At 55.7% G+C, this 24035-nt stretch overlaps 6 protein-coding genes across 6 annotated transcripts; 3 read left to right on the top strand and 3 right to left on the bottom strand.

Annotated features, from left to right (window-relative positions):
* Nucleotides 1–429: 429 nt before the first annotated feature.
* Nucleotides 430–1882, top strand: C8A04DRAFT_35178 (uncharacterized protein; the record flags this gene model as incomplete). The annotated part of the gene is made up of 2 exons (XM_062783072.1): nucleotides 430–492; nucleotides 728–1882. The coding sequence occupies 2 exons, from the start codon at nucleotides 430–432 to the stop codon at nucleotides 1880–1882; spliced, it is 1218 nt and encodes a 405-aa protein (XP_062639562.1).
* A 945-nt stretch (nucleotides 1883–2827) lies between these two features.
* Nucleotides 2828–4293, top strand: C8A04DRAFT_26007 (uncharacterized protein; the record flags this gene model as incomplete). The annotated part of the gene is made up of 3 exons (XM_062779770.1): nucleotides 2828–2926; nucleotides 3004–3959; nucleotides 4029–4293. The coding sequence occupies 3 exons, from the start codon at nucleotides 2828–2830 to the stop codon at nucleotides 4291–4293; spliced, it is 1320 nt and encodes a 439-aa protein (XP_062639561.1).
* A 1648-nt stretch (nucleotides 4294–5941) lies between these two features.
* Nucleotides 5942–6412, bottom strand: C8A04DRAFT_10016 (protein yippee-like 3; the record flags this gene model as incomplete). The annotated part of the gene is made up of 2 exons (XM_062776436.1): nucleotides 5942–6175; nucleotides 6314–6412. The coding sequence occupies 2 exons, from the start codon at nucleotides 6410–6412 to the stop codon at nucleotides 5942–5944; spliced, it is 333 nt and encodes a 110-aa protein (XP_062639560.1).
* A 1618-nt stretch (nucleotides 6413–8030) lies between these two features.
* C8A04DRAFT_10032 (ferric reductase like transmembrane component-domain-containing protein) lies at nucleotides 8031–9774 on the bottom strand (the record flags this gene model as incomplete). Its single annotated transcript, XM_062776441.1, has 2 exons — nucleotides 8031–9101; nucleotides 9157–9774. The coding sequence occupies 2 exons, from the start codon at nucleotides 9772–9774 to the stop codon at nucleotides 8031–8033; spliced, it is 1689 nt and encodes a 562-aa protein (XP_062639559.1).
* A 4419-nt stretch (nucleotides 9775–14193) lies between these two features.
* C8A04DRAFT_9944 (uncharacterized protein) lies at nucleotides 14194–17277 on the bottom strand (the record flags this gene model as incomplete). The annotated part of the gene is made up of 3 exons (XM_062785691.1): nucleotides 14194–14360; nucleotides 14580–14811; nucleotides 14926–17277. The coding sequence occupies 3 exons, from the start codon at nucleotides 17275–17277 to the stop codon at nucleotides 14194–14196; spliced, it is 2751 nt and encodes a 916-aa protein (XP_062639558.1).
* A 935-nt stretch (nucleotides 17278–18212) lies between these two features.
* C8A04DRAFT_10054 (clustered mitochondria-domain-containing protein) lies at nucleotides 18213–22487 on the top strand (the record flags this gene model as incomplete). The annotated part of the gene is made up of 5 exons (XM_062776451.1): nucleotides 18213–18252; nucleotides 18358–18453; nucleotides 18518–18576; nucleotides 18645–20466; nucleotides 20578–22487. The coding sequence occupies 5 exons, from the start codon at nucleotides 18213–18215 to the stop codon at nucleotides 22485–22487; spliced, it is 3927 nt and encodes a 1308-aa protein (XP_062639557.1).
* Nucleotides 22488–24035: the final 1548 nt, after the last annotated feature.

The raw sequence follows: 24035 nt of genomic DNA, 5'->3' as shown, positions 1-24035 counted from the left end.
TGCAAAGTTAGGTGTGCACACACCCCAAATAGGTTTAGCGCAGCGTGCCAAGCTGACTTGACGTTTTTAACAGACAGTGAGATAAGCCAGCTCCCCACCTAGTGGGCAGACCCCGTACGTACATACACACTAACATTAGCTACTCTACTGTGTAAACTGTGACACTCTCTAATTATTAGCATAGGTAGGTAGTAAGGTTAGTTCCGGGTTCTTGTTGAAAAAAATGAACGAATGCCAGAAACCGCGTTACGCCGACTTGGTTGTACATCTACGCTCTGGAATGCGACTGACTTAGGGTTAGGGTTAGTTAGAAGATAGTCCATGGAAGGATATGTGCCAAGGCCATTGCCACGCAAGCGCTCGCTGCTGCGGTGTTGCTTTCGCACACCCAAGCCTCGGATCGGGGGCTGCGGTGTGTCGTCACTCAACATGCACTGTGCCTCGTTCCTGCCGTGCGGCTTGTCCGTCCCGAGCGCCGGTCCCGTCCGTAACGTTAGTTGTTGGTCTGAAGCCAGAATTGATTTTGTTTCGAGGTGCCCCTCGCTGATAGTCGGGCATCACCAACTGGTTTCACGATCTGCCAAACGTCACTGTGACCTGTTTTTCGTTTTCTGCTACCTTTCGCCCTTTGTCGCTGGACAGTTAGCGTTAGCGTTAATTACCTTCCAATCCCCTGCTCTTCCTCCTCTCTCCCCTTTCCTCCCATTCAAATCAATCATTGACCGAGGTGGCGACTCGCCCCTCCAACAACCGACCACGAAATAGTTCAACTACATTATCGACAATGCAAGGGCTGTCACAGGAGCTTGCGGCATCGCACCCACCACAGGGACTGGCCGCGGCAACCGGCGACGTCACCTCCACCGTAATGTCCCGACCCCTCCAGCACAACGGGCAAGCAGCACCGCAGGGGATACCGATAACGATGACCACGACGAGGGACGATGTCTCTTCCGAAGAAGCGAACCTTACCGGCCCACCACCATACACACGCGAGTTGACCGAACCGTTCGAGAACGGCTACCACTTCCCACCAAAATACACCTGGCAAGAGTCGACCATACAAGGGCTGAAAGCGTTTTGGAAGTTCTTCACCACCCCGATGGGGTTTTTCATCACCATCTACGCCCTCAACGTCGTCGCGTGGGGCGGTATGATCTTCCTCCTGCTCTGCAACGCCGCGCCCGCCATGTGCTACCCGACCTGCGACGACATCGACTCGCCGCGCCGGAAATGGGTCGAGTATACGGCCCAGATCCTCACGGGGCTATTCTGCGTCACGGCGTTCGGCCTCGCACCGTGGCGGTTCCGCGACTGGTATTACCTCCTCCGCTACCGCATTTTCAAAGACCAGAGCGCCCTTCGTCGGCTGGCTGCCATCCACAACAGCTGGTTCCGTCTACGTGGCACACAGGCGCTGCCGGTGCACATTGGGCCGGGGAACCTCAACTCCGGCGTGCCTGAGAACTGCATTCCCATCCCCGAGAAGGACATGCCCAAGCCCCCGCTGACCGGGACGCGGGCGCTTGATACGAAAATGTGGAAGCTGGACTTTGTGATCTGGTCGATGGTGGGGAATACCTTTGCGCAGTGCGGTCTCTGTGGTATTATGTGGGGTATGAGCCGGTACGACCGGCCAAGTTGGGCGACGGGGTTTTTGGTGGCTATTGCCTGCCTAATTGCCATGGCTGGGGGGCTTCTCATCTTTCTTGAGGGCAAGACGGTCAAGAGCATCGAGGGCGTGCCATTGACGGAGCAGGACCGGGAACGCCTGGAACGGGACAAGGAGTTGGGGATCGCGCATTATAATAATATCAAGGATAAGATGCCGAAAGACAAGAAGAAGAAGAAGTGGGATAAGGCGGACGTTGGCGGGCAATAAAACGGGGAGAATACATTGAGACGGGAGACTTTCCGCCATGTCAAGGAAAAACTAGATCACGGAGTTGGGTCTGCGGATATGGGTTCGGGTTGTAATATTGGTTTCTATTTTTCAACAGCACAGGATACCCTCCATGGCGTTAGAAACGGGTCAAATACTTAGACGAGGGATGGATCTCGCTCGATTTGCATTTACAGATTAATCATTTGGTTGAGAGCCAGCAAGTGTTTTCGCCATGACTCCCTTGTTTTTTGCATTTTCTGTGCTGTCTCACAACCGGTGACGATCTCGATGCCCAGTTTGCGAACATGTGCTCTTTTGCGTCTGTTCAACTGGCCATTAAGGTTCTCATCAGTCATGGCCGATCATTCCATTCGCGTTGGGCGTAGCTGCGGAGCTGCAAGGCGCTGAAAGTCCGGGGTTGGGTTCCACTCTCTTCCGAGTCACAGTGCATGGAAGTTGCCTGTTGTGGCCAGTTGCCAGTGAGCGATAGCCTATCGGTCAGCAGGGCGCACCCGGGAGATGGGCCTTATCTCAGGCGGATCGTATCTGTGATGCTGCTTCTGGAGCGGCTCCACACAACTGCATCATGCGGCCAGACAGCAAGCCACCTCAGCCTTTTCCCGAAACACACCTCCAACCTCTCCAGGCGTCAGCTGCTCGGTTTGCTTGATTGCCTCGGGCTCACCTCATTCCTCCCTCGCTCACACCTCCAAGAGGAGAGCGCTGGGCTTTGCTCTTTCTATACAACTCCAAAACGAGCCAATTCAGGGAGACGGGCACAGGTTTAATCATAGTTTTTTGGCTGTTTGGAACGGCCACCCAGTCCCCCGCTCCCGCTCGTCGGAGACGTTGTCTCTTTGACCTTCAATTTCCTCCCTGATTAGAATACCATCTCGACGACATCCCACAACCGCCCGTTGATACGCACCTCCATCGCCAGCCATGGCGGGCTCAATCATTCCCGCGCGGGCTATCATCCCGTTTCTCGTTGCCATGATGCTGTTCACGGGCGTTTGCAACACACTCTTGACCAAATATCAAGTCCGTCTTGACCTCTCCATATCCTCCTCTGCTGCCCCTTCCACTCACACCGAGAACTAACTCTCTACGCCATCTAGGATAACCAATGCGTCCGCGACTGCGATAGCCCCGACCCCAAGAAGCGCCGGCACTTCGAACAGCCCGTGATCCAGACCCTGCAAATGTTTGTCGGCGAGATGGGCTGCTGGCTCGTCGTTGGCCTCGTCTCGCTCTACCGCCGCTACGTTTCCCCGTCGTCATCATCAAGCGCTACCTACCAACCTCTCCCTACCGGTATCAACGACGACACTGAAGAAACCACCAACCCGCGTGATGACGCCGACAACGAGAGCATCCGCTCCACAACCCCCCTCGCCCCGTCGTCCCGAGCCGGCAACCCCAACTGCGATGTCCCCAAGCCGCACAACTGCCCTTCTGTCTTGCGCGGCTGGCGCGTGACACTGCTGGCTCTGCCTGCCATCTGCGACATCCTCGGCACGACGCTGATGAATGCTGGCCTGCTACTGGTAGCGGCCTCCATCTACCAGATGACGCGCGGTGCGCTGGTCCTGTTCGTCGGACTGTTCAGTGTCGTCTTCCTCCGGCGCCACCTGCATGCGTTTCAGTGGCTGTCGTTGGTCGGTGTGGTAGCCGGCGTGGCGGTCGTTGGCTTGGCCGGCGCGATCCAGCCGGATAAGAAACACGCGGATACGGATGTTGACGGCGGCGCAGGGGCAACTGAGGTCGGCGCCGACGCCCTGATGGTAATTGTTGGAGTGTTGATGATTGCGGGCGCGCAAATCTTCACCGCCACGCAGTTTGTCCTGGAAGAATGGATCCTCGAGCGCTCGGCGATCGAGCCGCTCCGCGTGGTTGGCTGGGAAGGCGTTTTTGGGTTCCTCGTGACATTGGCTGGTATGGTCGTGCTACATTTCACGATTGGCCGGACCGATGCCGGCCGGTACGGTCCCTTCGACATGGTCGAAGGCTGGCGCCAATTCTGGGAGTACCAGTCCGTCTTCGTGTCCAGCGTGCTCATCATGGTCAGCATCGGGTAAGCCCCCCCTCTCCCTTGTTTCCCCCCAAGATATGCACACAATACTAACCTCCCCCCTCCCCTCAGCGGCTTCAATTTCTTCGGTCTCTCCGTCACCCGCACCGTCAGCGCCACCTCGCGCTCCACCATCGACACCTGCCGCACCCTCTTCATCTGGATCGTCTCTCTCGGCCTGGGCTGGGAGACCTTCAAGTGGCTGCAAGTCGTCGGTTTCGCCCTGCTCGTCTACTTCACCTTCCTCTTTAACGGGCTCGTCCAGCCGCCGTTCAAGTTCCTTCGGGTGCGCGAGGTGGAGGAGTTGTTGCCTGAGGAGCCTATTGAACATAGCTAGATGAGGATGGGCCGTGAGTGATGGAGGAGAGGACAGGAGCTAGGATGCGGGTGTGTTTTTTTAAGTGTTGTTCTTTTCTTGGCTAGTTGTATGTGTGAACACGACTCTCCCGTCGCTCTCCACTTCACCCCTTGACTGTCGAGTGAATCGAGGTGTCGCACACTATCGGACATACCAGATAGTGGCGTTTTATAGGATATTTTCAGGGCTTCTAGGATACGGAATCAGCATGGGATTACGGGAACGGCGTATATTGGACTTTCTTTTCTCTCGCTCTCCACCTTTCCCTCTCCCTCGCGTACCATATCTCATATCAAACTGACATATCTCACCGTCGTGGAGTTGGGCGTTGATTAGTTTAGGCTTCACTACAATGGTTATATCACTTGTTCCTGTTGCGTGGACTCGCTCGATTGCATGAAACACAAGTCCGAGGCCGCTTGATTTCCCTTGTACGTAATATTGGTGCAATAATAAATAAAAACAAAGGCTAAGAAGGCTCCTGTGGATGCTGATCGCCAACATCGCCAGCAGCCCCAGCATCGCTAACCTCGCCCACCGGAGCAGGAAGCGCAGGTAAAACAGCGCTTGGAGGCAGACTCCCTTGAACCTGCGGTGGCTGCTGCGGCGGCTGCTGCTGAGACTGCTGGATCTGCTGCTGCTCCGTTTGCCTCTGGTCCTCCATCTGGTGCCGCGCCGGGCCCCATGTATCACGAAGAAATTCCAAAGAAGGAAGCACTCTGAAACCTCGAATACCCTCCCGTAGCCGTAGTCCTAAGCCCACTGATGCCCCGAGCAACTCGTGCCGCCTCTGAAAGGAGAAGAAAAAGTTGAATGCCCAACCCTGTTCCGTGCGCGCCGCCTGAATGGCTGCTAGATATCCCTGGGCGCCGACTCGTCCTAGCGGTACATTCTCACGGCCTTCCTCCCACTCGCGATATGCGAGGGTGTAGTCCCAGGATTGTTGTGCCGGTGCCACGTCCACGTTTTGTGATTCTCCTGGTCTACGGTTCGCAGGCGGTCGTTCCATTGGTTGCAATGATGATGACGGTGACAACGATTGTGATGATGATGTGGGGGGTGGCGGTTGCTCCCGTTGCTCCCGTTGCGTTTGTTGCTGTTGTTGACTCCTTTCCTCGCCCGGTTCCGGGACGACTGCAGCCCCCCGTTCCACAGCCCCCGCCTGGCCAGCCACTGCAGTTTCAGGTCTATCTTGTTCCACCCTCGAACCAACCCTCCCATCCCCCTCTTGTCCATCACCGAGCGCAGGAGCCGAACCGCCTTCAACCCATCGCCGCATCGGCAACACCCACTACGGCGCTCCCCTCCCCACTCCACGCCAAAACAGACTACGATCCCTGTTGCCATTCTCGGTGTTGCCGTTGTCATTTACCCGGCCGCTGGGAGCGCCGCCATTGTTTCCATCACCCCGGCCACCGCGATTACCGCCACGACCCCGACCTCCACCGTCACCCCCGGTGCTGGGAGCGCCGCCATTGTTTCCACCACCCCGGCTCATCCGAATCCAACGATTACCACCACGGCCCCGACCTCCGCCGTCACCCACGGTGCTCGGGCCGGGACCGTCCCCAGCCCCATCGACGCCACGGGCCCCAGCCCCAGTCTCGCTGGGCTCACCGCTGCCCTCTCAGCTAACGGTACACAGCAGCTCCGCTTCGAGGATGAACTTGCCCTCCTTGTACTTCTCGGTCGGTTCGTAGGCCTTGTCGTACTTCCATCCGACGACATCGCCGCACACCCGGCACGTAATATCACGCACGATATGGCGGCCCGTCGTCATGCTGCGCTCCCCGGGGTCGCCCGCCTCGATGTTGACTACGCTGTTGAAGAGGAAGGCCTTCCCATGCTGGCCACGGAAGTTCTGTGTGGGTGGTTAGAAAAGTTGAAGACCAGTGATCAAGTTGATGTCTTGGGTGAGAAATGGTTGCAACGTTGTCGGGGAAAGGGCCGTGGGTGAGAGAATGAGTAGGAGACATATTTAAGTGGAAAAGGTACATACACGACTAATAATGTCATCGTGGTTCGCCAGGTGGGTTTTGCAGTTCTTGCAGCCGTAGACACGGGCGCTATTGAGATATGTGTTGTAGGCGAGGCCCATGGTTGCTGATGGCAGTGTGGCGGATGAAGTCTTGTAGAGGAGGTTGTTATCGTGTTGCATCTAGGAGCAAGGCTTGAAAGTTCCCTTGCTAAGATGTGTCGCCCCTGCTAGAGGCAAGACAACCACACGACAAAGGGAACAAAATGCTGAGTCGCCAGGCCTGCGTACGGCTCAGCTAGGTAAGTTCTCCAAGTATAAAAATACTTGTCTAGCAGAGAAAGGCAGAACCAAAAACTTGATAAGAATGAGAAAAAATGGCCCGTGGGTGATGGATGCCTTGAGAGGTAGTTCAATGGATTTGGGGGGAAGTCGCATGTGCGGGGCCGGGGGTCAACTCCGGTTCTTTTGGTGGCAGGTGAAGGCTGTTGCTCACAACCGATGATTAGTGGAAGGATGGAGGAACACTCCGATGCGGAACTTGGTCTTTTTAGTTGGGCAGGTCGTGCAGAAGATGGTAGTTTGGCCTTGTTCTAGAAGTTGCCTAGGGAGGACAAGAGGACAAGACCGAAAGCGGGGAGACAGAACGGAAGATGAGACAGGTGAGAAGGATACAGGTATTTAGGTCTATAAAAGTAGGCGTCGACGTTGCACAAACAATGATGATAATGATGACTGAGCGGCCTCACATGAACAGGATGCCGAGGCCCGTCAATGAGATGGAAGAGAGGGACCGTGCCAGATAAGCGACAGTTGTCAAGAACAAACAAACAGTGATGTTCGTAGCTGGGAGTGTTGGCAGGTGGGGGAGCTGAGTGAGTGGGTGGCACTTGCTTGGGGAACCTGGAAGGTGGGGCTATGACATTCGCCATTCATCATCTGATCCAACACCTGTAAGACATTCCTTTGTGCACGTACAACCACGCAATAATTAGGCCTTTTACGACTATGAAACAACGAAATCAAGGAGAAACTAGCTAAGGAAGTAGCAGGGCTTTCGAAAAAGAGTTTTCAGAAATTATCAGACAACTGCCGAATTTGACGACCTTTAAATACCCTCAAGCACCCAGCCTTCCTAAGCCCCCATTTCGCCAACTTCAAAACTCTCCCCAATCCAATGAACCTACTTACCCACCTGCCGAAGCACGAGAATGCAGTGCAATCTATTTTTACGACGTCATATGCACTGAACCTCAAGTCACACAACAAACACAAACACATATCTCAGGAGCGACAGGCATCCTCAATTCATCGTCAAAGAAAGTAGGGTATGTATGTACCAGAAGTCCTCCCCCGCTACCACCAAGAAAAGAGAGATAGCAGCAAGCGACAACAGCATCAAAAAAAAATGTACAAGAAAAGATCGTCATCGACGCTAGTTCCTCCCTTTCCCAGCAGAAAAACGCCGCGCCATGGTTGCCCAAAAGCCAGACAGACAGACAATCGTCGTGATACTTCGGGGCGAAAAATGCCGAGCAGAGCTACGCAAGCACCAACCCGCCCTAAGCCGCTTACCGCCTTATATCCCAATCCGAGTTCCCAAATTCCCAAATCCGATGTTCCCTGGTCCATAACCATACTCCGACATTCGGAGTAGGTAGTGCGTCATTCATATCGCCAGCTTAAATGCCATAGATCTCTCCTATCCTTTTCCCTCATCTCTCGAAATCCCGTCAACCATCTACCACGAAAATGCCTCTTCCACAAAGTCGACATTCCCTTGGTATTGGCGATTCCGCGCCGCCCGGCGGACCTCATCGCTCAACGCGCCCGGCCCGCACACCGACACAGCCATCGTCCCGATCTGGTTCTCCATCTCCATACCCAGCAGTGTGTCGATGTTGGGCCGCCCGGGGAACATCTGCACCGTCGCCGACGGCGAGTGGATTTCCTTTGTCGACCGCGGCCGGCTGACGAACAGCATGACGCGCAGGACCTCACGCCGCCGCTCCATACCCAACACCTCCGTCATCCACGGCCGGATCCACTCGAGATGCTCCGGTGACTGGATCGTCCACACCAGGACTACACGCCGCGTCGCTACCGTGCCGTTGGTGTACCCGGCCACCAGATCCCGCACGTGCGGGACGGCCTGGGTGATACCCACGCCGCCGGCGAAGAGCACCACCGTGCCGTACGAGTGCAACCGGCTGGAGCCACGGTAGGGACCTTCGACAAGACACCGCGTGATCATCTTGCCGTCTGGTCGCGACGCCGCCTGGTTGTACAGCGCGCCGGTGAACCCGGTGCGGCCGCGGATGACGAAAGAGAGGGTGGATTTCTTGACGCCGAGGATGTCCTGGCGACGCACTGGCAGCTTCTCCTCGCCGTCGGCGTGGTGGGAGTCGGCCTCTTCACTCCAGGCGACCGTGAACGGGTGCGACTGCCAGAACCCGATGGTGGGCATGTACAAGTAAGCGTGCTGGCCGGGCCGGAAAGTCCAGGGGCGCGCCATCGTCACGGTCACGCGGCATGCGCCGCCGGGGAGGGCTTCAACGAGTGTCTTGGTGCCGCCCGCGCCGAAGTTGCGGTAGGCGATGCGCAAGAAGCGCGCGAGACGGTCCAAGGCCCAGAGGAGGATGGTCGCGTACAGGTACTTGATTTGGGGCAGGTTCTTGAGGTTGAGGTGGTACCACACGCCGATGACAGCCAGGATGGCGAGCGCGATGTGGATGATCTTGAAGGTCTCGTAGTAGGCGTGGCGGAAGATGCTAGCCGCTTGGATGCCGATCGCGACGAACGCGCAGGTGGCCTGTTTCTCGGTTAGTGACCCTGTGGTTCGTGGTATCTGATGGGGAGCAACTTACGATGAACCCCCACAGCATGTAGGGAACGGTGGTGGCGGTCTCAAAGGCAGCAGCCCAGCTTTCCGAGGACGCGTTACCGGCAAGGAAAGCCAAGGTGTGAGCGAGGGCCTCGAGGATGACGATGCGGCCCAGCCAGCGGTGGAGCAGGTTGAACGTGTCGAACGACATGCCCAACAGCGGAATGAGCGGGTTGTTCCGCCCGGCCATCAAAAACAGTGGGATCATGTTGGCCACGGCCAAGTAGCCCGTCCGGTTCCGCACAAGCTTAGCGACGGCCTCATACGATCCGGAGAAGTCGATGGTGGCGACGCAAAACGCAACGTTGGTTGCAAAGTAGCCGATCAAAAACACCAACTGCATCCGGGTGGGCAGCGTGCCGACGTTGACGGCCGAGCTGAGCTGGAACTCGCGGTTGTGGCGCTTGCCCAGGATGGGTGCGTACTGGATGTTGCGCTTGAACCACGCGTACTTGCCGGACGTCTGGGCGAAGTATCGCTGTGTGTCGTTGTAGAGACATGTGACGGTGCGGACGTGGCGGACCAGGAGCGTGGTGAGCCTCCAAGCGAGTAGGACGACCGAGATACAGCCCAGGACGAGAAGCAGATAGTCGGAGAGCATCTCGTTGACGACTGCGGCCTCGAGGCTCGCCTTGGTGGGCGGACCGCCGTGTCCGCCTCCTCCTCCTCCTCCTCCCCCCCCCCGCGATGCCGCCGCTTGCTGGTTAGCCATGGTGACTGGTCGGTTCCTTCTCTGTTCCCTTCCTTAAGTTCCTAAACCCTGTCCTTCTATTCCTCTCTCTTGCGACGAACCAGGTCCGGTCGTCCAGATACAATATCAATGTCCTCGAAAAGTTTTTCGTCAAACGCTCTCAAAGCGTGGGTTGGATCCCTCAAGGTTTTCCCAAGTGAACGCTGTCGCGGTTCCCAGAAGTCGCCGAGTCCTGCTGCGGGATGTTCTGGGAGTCGACTGCCGATCTGTATGTTATTTTCCGGGTGATTGTCTGCAGGTCGGTGTGGGGGAGTGATGAAAGTCTGTTTGTTTCACTGAGTTGCAAAGGCAGGTAGGTTGTGGTTGTGATGTGGGTATCAAGACTGTTTTTGTAAAAGGAGTGAGTATATCGGTTCCGAAATGGATGGCCGAAATAAAAATGCCGAAGAGATCGCGGCGTCCAGCGGCAGAGTGGTTTCCAGTGTGTGAACTAGTCACAGTCGGTGTTGATGTGTTGTGCAGTGCTGTCACTTCGTGCAGTGACTCCTCGTGTAGGTATTTTGGATGTTGACTCGAGAACCGGCTCAAGCCAGAGAGAGTGTGATTCTCTGTGCTCGGACGAGAATATCGACGGAGAGAGAAAAGGGTGTCAAGAAAAGGGCCAAATCTCCAAAATAGGCCAGCTACGGAAAGTGGGAAGCGGAGGGAAGTCACGCAGAAGAAGAGAATGATTCCGTGTTGTGGTCTTCGGATCTGACCCAAGGATCAGGGCTCTCAATGCAGATGAAGAAGGGCCGGCTCAATTTGGATCAACCCCTCTCTTCCCCGGCCACGCACGTCGGTACCAGGGGGAGGTAATTTTCACGCCAAGGGGCCGGGTGGGGCACACTCTCGGGGGTACTCCAGCCATTCACAGGTCCCGTCCCGAAGAAACTTGCCCCCTTCGAGCCTGAATTACGGGTTACACTTAACAATCCCTGATCACCTCGGTCGGACGAACCCCCCTCCTGGGAAGCTGTTCTTACGGGAGTTATCAAGTTCTCCTGAAGCGTGCTTTTCTTTGCTCCCCATCGAAGGCAAACACGGGGCGTCTCGAGCTCAAACTCGGCAGATGTGGTATTTGCCCCATAAACCGGAAATACTTGACATGTAAAATTGAATACATGAGGTGTGTACACATCTTGTCATGGAAGTACCTATCTGGGCTACGCGCGCGCTGTTTCGAGTCCTGTTAATGGAGAGGAAGCTGGCAAACTGTCGCCCACATGCAAGACTGCCCTTCAAGTCCCGTCCGAGTCCCCAACTTCTGTAGCCAGCCCCTCCAGGGCGCGGAAGCGACTCGCCGTCCCCGGCCCGCCTAGGACAATGGCGCCCAAGCGTTCCAGAAAGTGGCATTCGATCGCCGGCAGGCCCGCAAACTCGCCCGCAAATCCTCCACTTGAAAGCCGGGCAGACTGGGCGCTTGGCATGCCGACAAAGCCGGTGTCGTCGCTCTCATTGGCCACAGTCGCCTCGATTGGGTGACCGCTGAAACGCGCATGGACTTCGCTGTCAGGGGCAGAGGGGCTCTTTCCCACCTGTCACTGCCTTTGCATGAAGCAGCAACTGTCCTCAGCCACTTAAAAACTCCCGACTTGACGGGGCGGATGGGGAACTTTTGGCTTCTTTTTCAGCGGTCTTGTTCGGCGGCCGCCCGCTTTGGGGGAATCCGTCCGCCCACAAAGCTTCTTCCTGCGAGGCCTGGGTTGTGGCCGTGGAGATAAGATGACAAACAGATATCAGATGGGATTCGCCACGGCCGGCGAGAGCGATGCAGCCACGGAGAAACACGCAAGACACAGTAAGAACCCGATTCAGGAGAATGTGCTGTTTTTTCCACAGACCCACGCTCGATCATTGGAAGATTCTAAATTGCGCCCGGTGTTTGCCCGCAAGCATCCTGAGGCAGCGCATCATGTTTCCTGGAAGAGGAAGTCATCCGCAGACCCCAACGGATCACCAGCGAACGAGATCATCCCCTAAGGCCGTCGTCTCATCTCTTGTCATCCCGTCTCGGAACAAAAAAACGTCAGCGTCAGTGCCGCAGCCGGTACGCGGACCGACAATGTTACTTGGCAAGAGCCAAAGGGTCGCAACTCGAGAGGGCAACTTCATGCGAGCTCCTTTCACCCCCCTGTGCAGCAACCAATCAATGTGGTACGATGGCAAGGCGAACCGCGAAAAGAAAAAGCTTGAATTATGGATACGCTACGACCGTTGCAACGGGTGGTCTTTTCTCACGTTCCAGGTTCACCGAGACAGTTTCGGTCATTGTTAAAGAAGTTTGAGACCTCCCGTCATGTTCGCGTTCACTGTTTTGTCAGGTCTTTGTCAAACCTGTCGTCTCTAACCGATACCCACACGAAACGCCCGTGGAGATCGACGCCCAGAAGACTGAGGGCGGATCTCCCGCCAGATCTCGTTTGGTGTTTCAACAGTCAAAGATGACAAACCCGGGCGGTTGCGGAGAAGAGGAGCGGGAATGAGCGGGAAAGGAAGACTGGAAGAGAACAATAAAACTCGATGCAAGGACAACGTGGATGACGACAGCAGCGAAAAGCCATCGATTCATCTTGAAACAAGCCGCCCCGCCAGCTCCGACAATGAGCATCCACCTCTTCCCATACGACTGGCCAGCCCCGCAGGTGTGGGTGGTGTGGCCCGTGTGTTGAGAGCCGCCCACAACCCGTCGCGTCGTCCTGCAGTTTCCGGGTTTCTTCTCACGGCTGTGGCCGTCCGCTGAAGACATCCTCATAATTCCGTCACGGGCCAAACAAGTTGGACCATCTGTGTCTCGGGTCTCCGTCACCGCCTCAGCGGCTACTCGCGACAACAAGGGCGGCTGCATTCGTTGGGAACGGCGCCTTGCAGCTCGGGACGAGAGGATCGTCCAAGTGGTAAGACTCGAGAACCAAGTTTATTCAACTCATCCTACATACCGAGCAAGGACTCGAAGAGGTCAACTCGGAAACCTCCGCATCAATACACGAAACCAGAACATGGACCAGGTCTCTCTAACCAACCCACATCCCGCATGTCCCACGGCCTCGTCCCCAAGATGATGATAAAGAAGAATCAGATAACACGAATCTCTCCGGGGGGCAAATTCAGTTCAAAGGAACATTGTTCCGCCAGACGGGTATTGTCCATCCACAGCATGAGCAGGTTTGGTTACTTTCTTCCACGCCGAGAGTTTCCTTTTTTCCATGAGACGTCTCCCCGACTCATGTCCGGGTTTCAGTTCCGTCCCGTCCCAACCCGCCTTTCTTCTTCCCTTTATCTTTCAACCGTCTTGTTATGACGTCTCTTCGCCCGCTATATGGTACTAATTTCCAAGGCGTGAGGCCTGGAAATCTCGTGGTGTAGCTGAAACCCCGTAGTGGACGACATAGTTAGTGTACTAGTGTAGTATAATGCGGTCTTAGATCCTCGGCCCTTTGTCGTCACTTTGAGACATGGTAATCTCGTCTGGAGCCGACCCCTTGCCCTGGACATCCACGTAACTAACGTAGTTACTCTCTCCTCCTCGCCCGCATATCTCCCTCTTCCCCTTCAATCTCGCTATCCCAAATTTTTGTCTTTAGCGTTCTGCGTTAGGATCCTCCGAGACGAAAGAGTCATCCGTATCAGATGCGGAAAAGTCTTGTGTAGTAGAGTCCGACTTAAATTACCTAAGTTTCAACACCTTTTTCTACCATGCCATTCCCCCAGATACGGCGACATGATCAAGAAGGGTACAGTACGAGAGATGATGCTAGACGTTAGGGGTTGTTTTTGGGTTTCATGGGGTGTCTTTCTCTAACACGTCTGATCCTATTCTCGTCTCTTCTTAGCCCCCCTTCGTTGTCTGGCTTAGCCTGTCCAGGCCTGGCCTGGGCGGCTATTATTATGACGGGTAAATGTTGTCCCATGGTATTGCCTTCAATATTACTTCACTTCGTCACAGAAGTGATTTGTGCTATTCCGTGCAGCATCTTATTGTGTCCCATATTCGTAGTCCATACCCGTAACCTACACTCTCGATAAGCGCTCCACTAGCAATGAGCCAGCGTCGCGGCGGTAGTCAACAGCCAATTATGCTTCTCCCCTTTTCTCCAGGCCAAGAAGCAACACCCCATGATATCACTCCCCCAATAATAAAAGAGAACAAGTACTTCGTATCGAAATCTTAACCAGCAAACCCAACAATATGGCTATGTGTTACCCTGATCGATGCCCAAATCCATAATCCCCACACCCCGTCTAAGGTATCCAGACCTAGCCTTCCAATATTATTCCTTTGCCTTGACGTTAAATAAAACTCAACTCATCATCACTCCCATCCACATCTAATTCGACTCGCCTAACAACACCCTCCGATTTCCGCCTCTTCAGGTCTCCTTTCTCGTTCCCCCCTTCTCTATTCCGTACCCGGACGCCAATGTTTGGCTGCATATACACAAGTGAGGCTCGCGCCACTCTTTTCCTCCTGTTATTGTTATTGTCCGCCTGCGCGACCACCTTCCTTTTAGTGGTGTTTGGCACTGGTACCGTCTTCGTAGTAGTATCCGTAGCCACAGGCCCACGACGAGCGGGATTGGCCGGTCGGACGAACCGTGCCGGCTTTTTGCGGCCGAGCCAGTTTTCCTCGTTTTCTACATCCGGACCGTTACTACTGGCTATGTGGCCAATCGTACGCCTTCGGTTGGTGTTTGTAGAGGTGATGCTGCTGCGACCGGTACCGCTGGGGCCGATACTGCGAGTGAAGGCCGTTGTGGTGGTTGTCGTCGTAATGGTATCAAACGCTAGCTCGTCGCGGGCGCGCGTGATGGTGAAAGGGCGGGAGAGACGGCGCGGGCGAGCCGCAAGGAAACTGCCTTGTGGCAATGGTGGTGTGGGGGCGGATGGTTTTGGTATGGATGCCTGCTTCTTTCCAGAGGGGCTGGAATGGGGAGAACTAGGTTTGAGCGGCGGTTCTGGCTCGTTGTCTGACTCCAGTTCGGCTTCTGAGGCGGGGTTTGGTTCGAGACACTGATCTGAGACGCAATTGGAGACAGGTGATGCTTCGGTGTTGGGCGAGAGTGTCGTGTCGTTATGTTCCTCTTCGTTATCCTCGCCCTCCGAGTCTGTGTCGGAGTTGGTGCTAGAGGTGTCGCTCTCGTCCGGTGTGGGCTGTTGGTCGTGGTCGACATCGGTGTCGTCTCCATCCACACTCGCCTCCGACTCGCTTCGCTCCGTGTTGTTGTCGTCCTCCGCTATAAACCGGGAGCTTCTACGGAGCTTGTCCGCAGGGGCAGCACGAATTTCCGAGCCCGGTGTAGCAGCCAACCATTCGCTGATCCCATCATCCCACCGTATCCCTGAAAATGACTTTGGCTTTCTCCCTTTTCCTCCAGACCTTGCCGGTGTAATTTGCGCAGGCTCCGTGACCTGCTTCTTCCGGAGCCCTTCGGCCATCTCCAAGTCCCTCAGGTCTCCGGTAAGCTCGGCCAACTTGAGCGCGCCATCCACGCGCATGTTAGATAGCGCATTGGTAGGGAGCCCCAGAGTCTCGAGCTTGTCACAAAACCGTGTCAGATAGAAATGAGGGGGGAGGCCGGTGCCACGGCTGCAGTGGTGGGCCATGGCGCTCATGAGGGCGGTAGTGGCGTCGTATTGGAGTAGGAGTGCGGGATCATTGTGGCAGCTTTGGACGTTTGCCCAGGCTGCCTCCACAGTAGACGAGGCTGGCGCGGTGGAGGTCTCGGAGGAGGAGGCTGGGAGTTCCGAAAGAGAGAGGAGAGAACAAAGTGCTAAGAGATAAACACCTAGTTTGCGCGTGGGGGCTTTGCGACGTTTGAGATTGGCGGAGAATGTTGATGTGATGTATCGGATTCTTCGTTGGATAATGGTAGTACGGGTAATTGTTGGGGTTTCCGTGGTCTCGGCTGACCCCTCTTCGCTCAGGAGAATAACGGACCCAAGAGCCGCGATGGCACTGACTAAAGTTAATTGAGGTCTCCCCTGAAGGCGTTTCTGAGGTACACCCCGTGGTTTCCTGGGGAAGGCAAGGGCGCAGAGAAGTTCAAGGGTAGTGATAGTAAAGCCTAAAGTAGCGTCACATGGTTTGGTATGCGTAATATGCCGGATCGTCGAGGGCCACAAGGCCTTGAAGGTCTTATTCAACACCCAGTCGACGGGAAGTAGGTCGTTGGCGAAAAGTTTGGTGAGGATTCGGGGCAGAATCGATTTCCCCGTGGGATCGCAAGCCCGGAGAGTACTGAGCGGCCGAAGCGCGGAGGAGGCGAATAAGTCGTCATCGGGAGACACAGGTTTCGGGTATTGGCGGACAACGAAGGTCTCGATGAGATCGGTGCACTCCGTTGACGGCATGTACTCGAGGCATACCCGTACGAACAGGCCAGTCACTAGATCCTCCATCAACTCTTCCGCCACAGCGTCTCGAATAATCTGAACTGCGTGAGCCCGCAAGAGTAGGCACAGATGAGTCCATCCGTCCACCGCGCCGAGAGACTCAAGCTCCGAGTAAATCTTGAACGACATCCCAGCACCCTGAACGGCCGCCTTCGTGCCATTCTCCTCGGCTTCCTGCCTTTCCCACTCCTCTATCCCCGCAATGTAAGCCGGGACTTTCCGTAGACACATGGCCATGAGCGACCTGGGTCCTTTCGTATGGCCTCCCCGGGGAGAGGTAACCCTCAAAATGGCATCGAACGACTTGAAAACGGACTCGTATAAGCCGTGCCTAGCAGAATCGACAATAGGCCGGAACCCAGCTAACTCCACCGCGTAGGCGCATTTCGTCTTGCAGCTACCACCGCTGTGACTACAACGGCTGCTTGCGGGGACCGGCTCTTCCTCATGAGCGTCGTACGGAGCCTTGGCTGGTGAAGAGAGCTGGTGGTTCCGGACACGGCGGAGAAAAGGTGTCGGCAACACGACGTCTTGGGGCCCCTTAGGGCCCGGCTGGCGGCGTTGCCTTTGAACATTCCGCTGGGGCGTCGCTGACTGGTCGCTCGATGATGATGATCTTCTTCTGCGGGATGTTTTCCTGGAGTATTTTCGATAGGTCTTTCTTTCGTCTTTGTAGTCTGAATCAGAGCTCGGATAACTGCGTTTTCCCAACACGTTCCTTCGAGATTTTGTTGCCGGTCGTGAAGTTGATATCGAACCGGAAACCGCTCCAACTTGCACGAACGTCCTCCGCTCCTTTTCCTTCCTAAGAGCGGAAATATGAGCGAGCAGCGGTCGCAGAAGGCGGTGGCACCTCGTGGCCGTCCATGACTGCGCTGGCTCTGAAGCTGATAACAATGAACCACCGATGCTTTGTTTAACGTGTTTTGCGCTACCGCAATGTTTTGACGATGCTCGATAATCCAAAGCTTGGGGCTCCATCGGCCCTTCTAGCGGTCGCGCCCTTCAGATGTCCGTGATGGGCAGCCGCAGCTGTATAATTGGATATGTTAGGATGTTGATAAGTGTGAATGAAGATGATGGGATTGATGGTGAGGACGTGATTTGTGAATGAAAGGCGTTGTTGACTTCTGACAACGTGCTCCCAAATTAGGACTCGGACCACGGCGCCTCATTGGCCCGGAGCCTTCAAAGTCAACAAACCCTGGCGGCCGGCCAAGCAGCCAGGGACCTGGGCCGTGCGCCCGGTAGTCCGTGGCGGCTTGCACAGTACCCCACTTACAACAACCTCGGGAGCTCGAATTTCTGTTTCAATGTTCTGTGCCAGTACATGTCCGGTAATTTTCATATTTTGGGTGTGCGGGATCTGAATGGGGCTTTGATCCGCCGAAATTTCATACTGCAGTCGTTTTTTCTTTGCGTTCACCAATTGCGGTCGGGTATAAAAGACAGCAAAGGGACGAGAAGGAGATCACCCCAATAATCTCTCACTTATGAGAATTCATGCTGTTCACGCGATCTCGGGTGGCTCGGTGTGATGTTGCAGGGGTCTATGGGGAGCTGGCGGGACTCCCACACAATGGAGTCTGGTTACCGGTCTGCCCACCCCACCATTCAATCGGCTCGGACCGGCCAAAAAAAAGTTGCAAAAAAATCTCGATAAAACACCAAAACTTTAAACACTTTTCCGGAAAACCACTGTTCGACCCAGGTGACTGGAAGGCTATCTGGACCTTTTGATTCTTACCTGGGATCGTAAATACGGTCTCTTCGTTCGTTTCGCCACTCCTTTGCGCTACGAACTCTTTTACCTTTTTTTCTTTGCCCCAACCTAGAGCAGGTCTGAACCCTTGGCTGGGCCGCGATCTGTAGTACCTCGTTTTGTATCCCACTATACCTCGGAAACATATATCAACATGGCCGACACACCCTCTAACAACGCCGCCGCCCCTGCCAGTATGTGCATGTGCCCGCATCGTTCCTTTTTCCGCCTAAAAGTTACCCCCACTTGCCGCAGCTTAAACCCCGCGACTAACACATTTTTTTTCACCTTGCTCCCAGAGAACCCGGACTCCGAAGCTCCTGTCGAGCAGGACGCACCCACCACCGATGTCCAGGAATCACAGCCGGAGGAGGATAGTGCCGAGCTGCCTGATGGTTCGTTCCAATTCGACTCGACCCCTACGACCCCGCTGGACACCCCCTCTAACTCGCCCACCAGATGCCCCGTTCGTCGTCAAGGTCGTGCTCCCGCACGACAATGAGCCGATGGAGCTCCCGGTACGTTATGGCAGGCAATAAAATGCACGCACAAAGGGGGAAAAGAGTCACATTCTAAAGCGACACAGGTATCCCCTCTCGAGCAAATCCACGAGATTCGGCAATCCGTCATCGAGCACCCGGTAGCCGTGCAATATTCCTGCTTCCACCTCGAACACAACGGTCAACGTATCAACGACTTTGTCCAAGTCTCCGACGTCGAGGGCCTTGCCGCCGGCTCCGAGCTGCACGTCATCCAGGACCCCTACACGGAGAAGGAGGCAAGAATTCACTTTATTCGGATCCGGGAACTGATTGGGGCCGCTGGGGATCGTACCGACACCGCGTTGGGCATTCTCGCCGGTGCCTCGATCCACGATGATATCGTCGCTGCGGCGGCTGAGGAGGCTGAGAAGGAGGTTCAGCCCTATGATTTCACATCAACACCGAGCCTCTCGGTCCTGCTTCCGAAAGAGCTACCGCCTGCTCCCAAGACTGTCAAACAGATCACCCTCTCCCCATGGAACCCGCCTCCGGCTCAGTGGCGGCAAAAGGGCCACCTGCTCTACCTAGCCATTACCACGAACGAGGGCGAGCAGTTCCAGGTGACAGCCCACGCCGGTGGGTTCTTCATCAGCAACTCTAACAAGGACAAATTCAACCCGACGGCCCGGACGGACGCCAAGGGTGCCTCGGCTCACTCGCTATTCACCCTTCTCGACAAGATCTCACCTTCGTTTACCAAGTCGTTTAACGAGCTCCAGCAGTTTACGAGCACCAGAGAGCCCCTGGCGACCTTCCAGATCGGCAACACCGTCCCCTCGGCCCCCTGGATCGTTCCCTCCGCGACATCGCCACTGCTCGCTCACATCTCCGACTCGACCCGGCCGCAGGAGACTTTCTTGCTAAGCGGCGCCGAGAACACGGATTCGTTGCGGGACTGGAACGAGGAGTTCCAATCCGCCAAAGAACTCCCCAAGGACGGCATCCAGGACCGCGTTTTCCGGGAACGGCTGCTCGCCAAGTTGTACGCCGACTACAACGATGCTGCGGCCCGCGGTGCGGTGCTCGTAGCCCGTGGCGAGGTTGCGCCCCTCAACCCTACCGAGGGCCGGGACGCGCAGATCTTTGTCTACAACAACGTCTTCTTCTCCTTCGGTGCTGACGGTGTCGGCACCTTCACGACCGAGGGTGGCGATGAGGCTGCGCGGGTTGCTACTGGCAAGGATGTCCATGGTGTCAAGCTCGTGAACCAGCTCGACATTGACGGCCTGTACACCCCCGGCACCATCGTCGTCGACTATATGGGCAAGCGCATTGTCGGTCAGAGCATCGTCCCGGGCATCTTCAAGCAGCCCGAGCCTGGTGAGAACCAGATCCACTACGGCGCTTTGGATGGCAAAGATAGTGTTGTTGCCGACCAGAGCTTCGCGCCCTCCTTCGAGAAGCTCGCTCAGTCCCTGCGCGTCAAGAAACACCCGGTGTGGGACAAGGATAACAAGCGGTTTGACCTAGAGGCTAGCGTTGAAATGAAGGGCCTTCTCGGCACAGACGGGCGCAAGTATGTCTTGGACTTGTACCGTATCACGCCCCTGGATATCGCCTGGATGGAGGACAGCGACCTCGAAGGTGCTGAGTACCCCCACCGGATGCCCATCCTGCGCCACGAGCTTGTGGAAGCTCTCGGCAAGCAAAAGGCTCGCGAGTTCGTCAATGCCGAGCTCCAGAAGCGCAACGCTTTGAAGGGCCAGGGTGAGGCCGAGGGTGCCAAGGATGGTGCCAAGGAGGAAAAGTCTGAGAAGACTGAGAAGGCCGAGAAGGCCGAGAAGCCCAAGAAGGAGGCCGAGGAAAGTGAAGAGGAGAGCGACGAGGACAGCGAGGACGATAGCGAAGAAGAAAGCGAGGAAGAGAGTGAGGAGGAAAGCGAAGAGGAAGACGATGAGGAGGAGGAGGGTGATGAGAAGAAGGAGACCAAGGAGACTAAAAAGGAGGTGAGCAAGGAGAAGAAGGACAAGGAGGAAGAGAAGCCGGACAACGACCGGATAGACATGTCTGCCTTCAAGTTCGCGCTCAACCCGGATGTCTTCAGCGGCCAAAACCCGCAGACGGACGAGGAGAAGGCGGAAATGGCTAAGGACGAGCAAGAGGTCCGCGACGCATGCACCTATCTGCGCGACAGCGTCATCCCCTCACTCATCCGGGATCTCAGCGAGTCGGACATCAGCTTCCCCATGGACGGCCGGTCACTCACATCTCTCCTGCACCGCCGTGGTATCAACCTGCGGTACCTCGGCAAGCTGGCGTCGCTTAGCGACAACAGCCGCCTTCAATGCCTCCGCGATGTCTGCGTCCGCGAGATGATTGCCAGGGCCTTCAAGCATGTCGCTGCCAAGTACCTTAAGACGCTGCCGCTAGCGCTTACCTCGTCTTGCTACTCTCACCTCTTCAACTGCCTCTTGGGCGCCGAGTTGAACCCCAAGCCGGTGGCTGAGGTTGACGAGTCTTACCGTTCCCTCTTTGACGAGGCCGACCTCGCCTTCGAGAAAGTCACCCCCGAGAGCCTCAGGGAAGAGGTCCGGGGAGAAGTTGCTCGCCGTTTCAGGTTCGCCCTGTCCGAAAACTGGTCGACCGAGGTCCGGCGTGTGCAACTGCTCCGTGAGATCAGCCAGAAGCTTGGTCTGCAGATCCAGATCAAGAACTTCCGCTTCACCGAGGCCGACCCAGTATCTGCTCCCCAAACCAACGGCCACGCCCAAGCCGAGGCCACCAGCACAAGCGCTAGCAGCAAGAAAAAGAAGAACAAGAAGGCTCGGGAGAGCTCGCCGTCAAACACCCCGTCGCCCGTCGTGGCGCCTCACACCTTCAGCCCCGATGACTTTGTCAACATCGTGCCCATTATTAAGGACTCGTGCCCGCGTAGTACGCTGGCCGAGGAGGCTCTTGAGGCCGGCCGTCTCTCCATCTACCAGAACCAGCGCAAGCTGGGCGAGGACCTACTCCTGGAGTCCCTGTCCCTCCACGAGCAGATCTACGGTCTCGTGCACCCGGAGGTCGCGCAAATGTACCACACGCTCTCGCAACTGTACTTCCAGCTCGAACAAAAGGACGCCGCCGTCGAGCTCGCCAAGAAGGCCGCCATCGTGGCCGAGCGCACCGTCGGCCTTGACTCAGCTGAGACAGTCCTCAACTACCTCAACCTCAGCCTATTCCTCCACCAGCGCGGCGACAGCAAGCTCGCGCTCGGCTACGCCAAGCACGCCCTCGACATCTGGAAGGTCATCTACGGCCCGGACCACCCCGACACCATCACCACCACCAACAACTACGCCGTGATGCTGCAGAGCCTCAAAGCCTACCACGAATCGCGCCGCTGGTTCGAAGAATCCCTCCGCGTGTGCGAGAAGGTCTTCGGCCGGCAGTCCATCAACTCAGCCACGCTGCTCTTCCAGCTAGCCCAGGCCCTGGCCTTGGACCAGGACGCCAAGGCCGCCGTCGACCGCATGCGCGAGAGCTTCAACATCTTCCGCACCGCCCTCGGCCCAGACGACAAGAACACCAAGGAAGCCGAGCACTGGCTCGAGCAGCTCACCCACAACGCCGTGTCCATCGCGAAACAGGCTAAGGACCTGCAGGCGCGCCGCGCCCGCGCGGGTTACCGTTTCGCCTCGCGTGGCGTTAGCGTCGGCACCACGGGCGGTGCCGCGGCTGGTGGGGGTCCTGCTGTGGTGCCTGGTGGTGGTGTTACGGGCGACCTGGCGGGCGGGCCGTCACCGCTGCCGTCGATGGATAGTCGGACGATTGATGAGTTGGTGCGGTATATCGAGGGCACGGACAAGAAGAAGAAAAAGAAGGCTGGTGGTGCCGGTGGTGGGAAGAAGCCGGCTGGGAGGGGCAACCCGAAGAGGAGGGGCGGCGCAGCTGGGAGCGCTTAAGCTTCCTACCCAACTCTCCCTTCGCTCGCTATCTTTCGCCTCGGAGAAGGTCTAGAGCTGCGTGGCCAACTGGATGTAGGTCTGAAGTATGAATGGTTGGAGGGGAATTGTAAATATACCGGGGCGGTTGGATGGAGTTGGACGTGCACAAAAGTACGGCGGATGTCAAGGTGATGGATGAACATGATGTTTTGATTTTGTTTTATTTTTGCTCATTTTTATCATCTTTTCCTGTTTCTGTTGTTCTTTTTGCTTTTTCTTTTGTTCTCCGCTTACTTCACTCATCACTTCATCAACTCATAGCATGGGGGCCGGTTCAGAAAAAAGTACGAGAGGCAGTAAAAAAAAGTTGGAGCTGTTTACGAGCATGTATGTACATGATGAGATGAGAACGGATGGTATTCACGGCATTTTTCTGTCGACGGAAGTGGGAAAGGAGGTTGGGTTGGTTGGTGGTCATGGGTGGATTGAAAAGACAAAAAGAAAAAGAAGAAGCACGGCTTGGAAGCACGGCTTGGAGTGAGAAGAGGAGGGGTCTTAAGATTGTTTGCTGAACGTTGCTGTCGCTGTTGCTATTGCTTGCTCGATCTGGTGGAATGGGACGTTGGTTGGTTGGTTGGTTGGCCGGCGGTTGGGTTTGGTGTTGGTAATGCATCAATGGAATACATCTTCACTCTTCACTTTTGGAATGCTTGTTATTTCTTCGTATTTTTTTTTGCATTTGAATTGTGGGATGGATCTAGTGGGGGAGCGGGGGTTTTTGATTGACGATGGCTGGTGTAGCATACATGCCGGCAACCAACCTATTTCGGAAGATAAGTAAACATTTGCAAGCGATATTCACAAATCCGTTCTTGGTTGCCATCCTTCAGGGTATCCCAAGGGCCTTGTCTTGTCGTGATTGTCAATCGGGGTGGCTGGGAAATCCGTCGGTGATCCCTGGCTTCTATCGAGAACAATCCGAAAGAGTTGGTGTGAAGGGGAACTCGTGGGAAGAAAGGCACCGAGGTCATACGGAGCTCATACATCTGGCCGCACAAACAAAATAGATGTGGCGAACCAATATTCCCGCCGTGCATGATGCAGCGGACTAATCTGGATCGGGCTTGTCTTGTCTCTCAGGTGACGCAAAATGAACGCAAGTTCTGTTCTGTAACTAACTATTTCGTACATGACGAGACTCCGGGCTTGCATGGGTTGATGCACGGAATACGGATACCGCATTGTTCGAGAAATCGCTGAACCTTGCATGTCCCGCCTGTTCCTGTTCTCTTGTTGACTTTTTTTCTAGGGACCTTGAGCTGGTGGAAGAAGGGGAGGCTGGGAGAAGAGGTGGGGGGGGCTTGGAGAGTGGGTCGTGACAAATGTTCAGAACCTCAAACTCAATGGAAGGACCCGTAAGTGCTTCCTGAGCATGTCTTGGATGGGTGTGTTTTGGATTATCTGGTCTTTTTCAGAAATGCGAACAGATAGAAAGATATGATATAAAGACTGAAGAGTGAAGCACGGTTCGGGCAAGTCACTGCAACTGCAGCGCACTGCAAGCAC

The sequence above is a fragment of the Dichotomopilus funicola genome (genome assembly GCF_033296635.1).
Source record: "Dichotomopilus funicola strain CBS 141.50 unplaced genomic scaffold C8A04scaffold_10, whole genome shotgun sequence".
NCBI lineage: Eukaryota > Fungi > Ascomycota > Sordariomycetes > Sordariales > Chaetomiaceae > Dichotomopilus > Dichotomopilus funicola.
Note: the sequence above shows the minus strand (reverse complement) of the source record. Positions and strands in the feature narration are given on the sequence as shown.